Raw genomic sequence first — 6,475 nt, 5'->3', positions numbered from 1 at the left:
CAAACTACTAGGCTGAACCCAATGGTCTATAATATAATATCATGACCAAAGAGAGAGAGAGAGAGAGGGAGGAGAGAGAGAGAGAGAACTATATAATACGCACAACCACACACACACAAACACACACATGCATGCACGCACACACACACACACAAAAATATATAATATAATATGATATCTATAGTATAATATAATATATATTGCAAGCACAAAGGTACCTCCCCCTCTAGGTTCCCTCCCTCTCTATTTCTTAGCAACAACCGCCTTTGAGCGGAACAATGTAGAGGTGGTGTTTCGCTCAAAAGCAGTTGTTGCTCCCTGACAAAGCTTTCACTTTTCGAAAGGGGTTCCTTCAACGACTACATCAGTCTTTCAAGGTCGTCTTCCAGCACTAGCAAGCTCCCATTTTTTAGCCTTTGTTTGACACAGTTGCAAAAGGATAGATATTCATTGGCCGACTGCTTGACACCCATGTGCATGTGTGAGCTGCAAAGTTATGGAGGAAATGTAAAGTTATTGCAACGCAAGTCCATCATTTGCGAGATAGCTATGACATTCTTTCCATATATATATAAATCTTTTTTTTTTTTTTTTTTGTGTGTGTGTGTGTGTGTGTGTTTGTGTGTGACTTCCTTATTGCTCTGCTACTATGCACCATAGGCAATTCCTCGCCCTCTAGCTTAGTTGAAGCTCAATTATGTTGAGCATGCACTAGCTACATGTGAGGGGCATTGGCAATACAGTGCAGCCCATGTCAAGGGAATACGTAGTAAGGGAAGGCTCTATATGACCTAGAGCAATATCTAGGAGCTCGAAGAAGGTGATGTCAAGGGCCGCATCTTCTGAGGTTGAAAGCTTGAGCCTGTGGATCATGTGCCCTTAAAGTATTTCACCTAGCCCAGATTCTTGATTGCTCCAATTACAAGATTGGCATAGTAGTTGATTCAATTTCATGAGCAAGCTAAGCAATAATGATTTTTGAATAGTATGAGTACTTTTTTGTCTTGAATATGGTGGTTTCATGAGCAACACATGGCATAATTTTTGTGCGACAAAGTCAAGCATAATTTTTATGTGTGCAACAAAGTCAAGCACAATTCTTGTGCAGCAAAGTCAAGCACAATTTTTGTGTGTGCAGCAAAATCAAGCACAATTTTTGTGCAACAAAGTCTGAGGGGTTGTCATAAGAGAATTTGTTTGTGTATGAGAGAGAGAGAGAGAGAAAGTCTCTAACAAGGATGTGTTCATGTATGCGTGTGAAAGTGTAGAAGAGAAAGAGAGAGAGATGGGAGGGATCTCCTATGTTTGAGGGATCGTGTGTGTATGCATGTGAGGAAGACACTGAAGAAAGAAAGCACATGTGGATGTGTGATGCAGAGAGAAATATTACTAAGCGAGTGTAGCTTTGTGTGTGTGTGTGTGTGTGTGTGTGTGTGTGTGTGTGTGAGAGAGAGAGAGAGAGAGAGAGAGAGAGAGAGAGGGTGGATTTTATTTGTGAATGGTTTGCCCCTCGATCAACAACTGATGGTCGGTCATCTAGCTCAATAGTTGAGTAAAGTGAGCCTAGATCCAAGTGATTCCTATAGTGGAAGGGGTCATGAAACTTGACATTTATGACATTTATGAAAGACATTTTAAGATCCCAAACCGAGTCTCTAACCCGTCGTAGATGGGTCATGTTACTCGTTCTATATGATGTGAAGACCTGCGTGGAACATTTGACAACTACATGTCACAGTTTCAGGGTTGTATCCTGAGGTGGTAGCCACGTAAGCAGACGCACCTGGATCGTCATTCTCGCGTTGGTTTCATCTCCAAGTTTTTGGCGATGATCGCAGTCTCTTCTCTTTTGAGTTGCGACCGCGACTTTTGAAACGTGGCGCTTCTTTGCAATTGTATCTTTGTGGAGTGGAATTATCCCCAGATTGATTACAACCCGGCAATATGCAAGATGTTTCTGTGCTACTCCGATCGTAACAGCCGCATATGACGCCACATTTTCCTGAAGAAAAACGCCGAGCTATGGCGCGACCGGGTTTCCTGTTTGCAAGTTCTACATACACAGAAAAACCGGTCAGTCGATTGTGTCACAACGGTAAAGCAGGCTTGCTCATTATTATTATATACAAGCACAGAGAAAGGGAGAGCATACGAGGACGGAAGGGGTTTGTTCGAGAGTCGGTTCTTTGCAGTACTTACTGCTTCGTTTCTCGTGTTCCAATTTTGGTGGTGTCTCTTTCAAATGAGATGATTCCGGCGGGAAATGCGTCCATGCAGGGTTGTTCCGTCCCAGCCACATCATCCCGGTAGTTCCATTTTTGGTCAGGCCAAGGAAATCATAAACAATTGCGTTGTCGTTTTAGGTTGGCTCGCATTGACAACGATCTAGATGTAGTGCCAGCGATGTATCACTGGACGGAATTTGGCATTAATGGAGGGGGTCCTGTTCCGGCGATGCACCATTTGCTGCGCTGTGGATATGCGGCAGTGTGCGATGTGTGCGGAGTAAATCGATGAGGTAGGTGGGAAAGATTTCATTTTGGATGGGAAAGTGAGGGGAATTACTAAGGGAATGTGGTGAGAAAATGGAGGATGTGAAAAATGGAGGACCGAGGTGTTGCGAAAAATGAAGGAGATGCTGAAGAATTCCGTTGTTGAGGTGCTCACGGCTGAAGAATTCCGTTGTTAGGATGATGGAGAACATGTGCAAAGCAGAGCTCATCATTGGACGTGCACAATTCTGTTATTCCAAGTTCTTGAACGACGATCAATCTTGTAATCTTGCACTATTTTAACCTCCCGCAGCCTCTCATTTCCATCTTCCTTGTCGCAATTCTTGGTTTGCTCATTTCGATCCCTTCCCCCTGCTTGCTCTCGCATTTTCTTCTTGCGATCCTTGCCTCTCGCTTTGCCGTCCATCTCTGTTTCGTCATCGCTTTATCTTGTCCGGCAGAGCACGTGCTACGGTAGGTCCGTCTCAAGAACACATATTTGCATTCTTAAAATGCTTTGACACAGATTGATTGAAAGGCTTTCGAACTTCGAAGTTCTGAGAGAGAAACTGCCGTCCGCGGCCCGCCGTCTGCTTTTCAAAGACATGCATGCCGTAGTAGATTCCCGAGTGAACGTTCAACTCATTTTGTAATGCCGGAGATTGAAGAACTTTTAGCGCGAAATGTTTTTCGATAGCAGAGCGTAGTAACTGTATTCACGATTGACTCCTTTACAATGCTTTCTGTGACAGGAACGTGAATTGAAGTCTCTTGCAGGCCGCTTGCATTGGCTGCCGTCTTTTCTTAAGCATCGCACGCCCACAGAGCTTCCCCTGCCCGACTCTTCGTCGGTTTTCCAACATTGAATTCGTATCGATTGCTGATTCGCCTTTCAGCATGTCGGCCGTCCTCGCGTGTCAATTTGCTCCAGTTCTCGTCTGAGATACTGGAAGTGATCTTGCAGCTTCTTGAGAAAGATCTGACGATGAATATGGCGCAGGATGATGATATTGTTTCAGCTGATCCCTCCACCGGTAACAATGTGGAAAATGGCCGGAGATCAGCGGACACCAGATATCGAAAGTGGCTGGAGCGGTTGACGGAAACCGCGGTAGACAAGGCACTGAAGCTCCATGCGCAGTCGGGGCGGCTGGTCGACATAGTAGATACACAAAGCTGTGGGCACAGACGAGTCGGTTGTACCAATCCGTGCTCTCCCTTATCTTCTATCCTGCAGCTACAGAAAAATTCATCTTCCGTTCCACGCTCCAGAAACTGGGCTCTGGCGAAAGGATCCGAAGATCGTCGACGAGTAGCTGGCAAGATACACGCCCTTCTGCTGCAATGGAAGCCTGATTTCTCCTGCGTATGGAGGGCCAAAGTCGCTGCAGCAGTGTACATCCTGGAGGAAGCCTTGTATATGGAAGCGAAGACCAGAGAGGAGTACACGAACCCGAGCCTCTTTGAATTACAGCTCCGGCAGGTGCTCTGCCAATTTGAAGCTGGTAACGGCCCGTTTCTGCTGCAGGGCGCCAGCCCTCTCTACCCTGTGAGAACATACGGCACTCCTCCCGAGGATTGTTGCTCTGCTTTTGAATCCTCGCCCGATTCGACAGCTGCGACATCTCCTAACCTTCCACTCGGTGAAACTTCGCAAACTGCCGAAGGAACTCCAACAAGTGCGGCTCACTCCCCGTTCTGGCGAAGGCCAAATTTGCCGTCCAAGGGAATCATTGACTCTTTGATAGCGTCCGAGATTTTGCCGTCTCGGAAGGCAGAACCCGACTGCGCCCTGCTGGACGCTGTTGTCTTCGGGCAAACGAGGTTCCTGGAGGAGGGCCTGCATAAGCATGGAGAATATGCAAGCAAGACAGTCGTAAGTAGAGTCATCAATATGATATCCAAGAAGAGAAGGGAGGAGAGCAGGCGACTCAAACAGGAACTTCGGAAGGCAATGGCAGAGAAAGATGCAGAGAAGTTGGCCAATGTAATAGCAACAGCCAGGGTGAGATGCGTGGGCAGTGAGTTGGGAGATCTGTGCGATGCTGCAGAAGCAGAGCTAGCGAAGCACCTTGCAACCCGGAGGAAAAGATCAGGAAGGACTTTGGGAGATATGCTCAAGTTTGGATTACGCAGCTCAGAGGATTGCTTGCTCAATCCAGGCGCGGAAGGATTCGCAGCTATGTCCTCGCTGGTGCTCGAGCCGGGGGAAGCCTCTTTGTTCAACGATGCTCCGTCCGAGAGCGGTCCCATTCCTTGCCCGGAAACACCCTCCCCTTCGGAAGCGATTTCGTCTTGCACATTGGATCTTCATACAGTAGTTGGCAGCGACCTGGAGACTTCTTCTTCGTCAAGCCATGACGGAGCTCTTGCTACTGCGGAAGGCACCATATCATCTCATTCACCACAAGAAGATCATGAAGATCATGATTGGCTTCTCGTTGGAGAAAGCATCGTATCATCTCCATCAACACAAGAGGGTGATGAAGCCAATCAACAGGCACTCCAAAATGAAGGCTGGGCTTGCAGCTCGCTGATATCAATCGAACAAGCAAGAGGGGGAACGAGCACAAGCCCTGTGATGGCACCGGAAGAACCATTGGCAATGGAGGGGAGAGGTATGGTGGCAAAGGGCGCTCTTCTTTCTTCTTTTTCTTGTTCTTCTTCTTCTTCTTCGGAGAGGGGAGAGCAACAGAGAAGCTCCACCAAAGCAAGCTCAAGCAGCTGTCAAGCTACAGGAGATGAAGCAGAAGCAGCAATTACAGCAGTAGAAGCTGGAGCTGGAGCTGTTGTAGAAGAAACACAAGGAACAACAGAATTGGCAGCATCAGGTGGAGAGGATGATAGCTCATCACGAGCAAGGGAAAGAGGGGTGAGAGTGCCCCTGAGCAGCTTCTTGGCAGAAAGACATGACTACAACATGGGATTGATTGCATATGACACATGGGAAGAACCCACAGAATCACTGGATCCATTGTGCTGTGTGTGCATGGTGGGATTGAAGGGGGCAGCCTTCATTCCTTGTGGCCACACCTTCTGTCGTAGGTGCAGCAGGGAGCTATGGAGAGGGAGGGGGACGTGCGCTCTGTGCAACAGATACATCAGAGAGATACTTGACATCTACTGAGCATATGCACAAGGGCACAAGGGAGACAGAAAGAGAGTCTGCTGGTTTTTAATCAAATTCTCAAGGACCCATAGCTTTTCTGCAATAGAAATGCTTGACCTTCACTGTGTGTGTGTGTGTGTGTGTATGTGTGTGAGAGAGAGAGAGAAAGAGGGTCAAAGAGAGACAGAGAGTTGCAGACCTTCACAGTGGAGAGAGAGAGAGATTGATATATACTTCATTCTTCCAATCAATACACAGTCCCTTGAGCAACAGATAAGAGAGAGAGAGAGAGAGCCCTGTGATTATCCCAAGGCAGAATTCGAATTTCAGTAATAGACATCTTGTCAATCCCTGCACCATCCCAAGGCATTTCAATAATACCCATCTTGTCATTCCCTGCTCCTCTACAAAGTTTGATCGGCTTGTTGGGCACCAGCTTGCGCGTTGTAAGAGGTTGTCTCTTCAGGGTCAGTCCTTTATTAAGCTACGTTTGTTAGTTTCCTTCCGGATTCTATAACCTGTTCGGGATCTGCTCGATCTATTTCATGCCTCACATACACAGGGTTATGCTCACTTCTTTTTTCCTTGGAAGAATGAATCGCGTGCTAATTATGACTCATATCTTGATACATGTCAATACATACTTGCATGATGTATACCATTTTCTATGTGGATGAATTGAGAGTGCATCCATCAAGCACGCACAACTTGGTAATTACAGTTGAAGTCACATAACTTACAACGCCAAAGCTACTAATTATTTAGTAGGACACTTTATAGCCATTGTAACAGTACATGATACATGAAGATACTATAGTAGCAACTAGGGGTTGAACCTAAAATATGTAACCATAGAACATGTGTCCCAACATAA

At 46.5% G+C, this 6,475-nt stretch overlaps 1 protein-coding gene across 1 annotated transcript; it reads left to right on the top strand.

The window, feature by feature from the left end:
• Nucleotides 1-1,986: 1,986 nt before the first annotated feature.
• On the top strand, nt 1,987-5,619 carry LOC147880957 (uncharacterized). Its single transcript, XM_087402183.1, has 4 exons — nt 1,987-2,306; nt 2,364-2,505; nt 3,245-3,343; nt 3,457-5,619. Exons 1-4 carry the CDS (start codon nt 1,987-1,989, stop codon nt 5,617-5,619), a joined length of 2,724 nt encoding a protein of 907 aa, XP_087258309.1.
• Nucleotides 5,620-6,475: the final 856 nt, after the last annotated feature.

Source organism: Dipteris shenzhenensis, chromosome 31 (genome assembly GCF_047967505.1).
Source record: "Dipteris shenzhenensis isolate YYH24624 ecotype China chromosome 31, Dip_SZ_1.0, whole genome shotgun sequence".
Classification (NCBI taxonomy): Eukaryota; Viridiplantae; Streptophyta; class Polypodiopsida; order Gleicheniales; family Dipteridaceae; genus Dipteris; species Dipteris shenzhenensis.
Note: the sequence above shows the minus strand (reverse complement) of the source record. Positions and strands in the feature narration are given on the sequence as shown.

What these genes read in the sequence shown, in the direction of transcription:
- LOC147880957 (XM_087402183.1), top strand. Translation starts at nt 1,987, where the DNA reads ATGACGCCACATTTTCCTGAAGAAAAACGCCGAGCTATGGCGCGACCG. An exon ending in GTCCCAGCCACATCATCCCG is followed by an intron (nt 2,307 to 2,363) that starts GTAGTTCCATTT and finishes TTGTCGTTTTAG; the next exon opens with GTTGGCTCGCATTGACAACG. An exon ending in CAGTGTGCGATGTGTGCGGA is followed by an intron (nt 2,506 to 3,244) that starts GTAAATCGATGA and finishes TTTCTGTGACAG; the next exon opens with GAACGTGAATTGAAGTCTCT.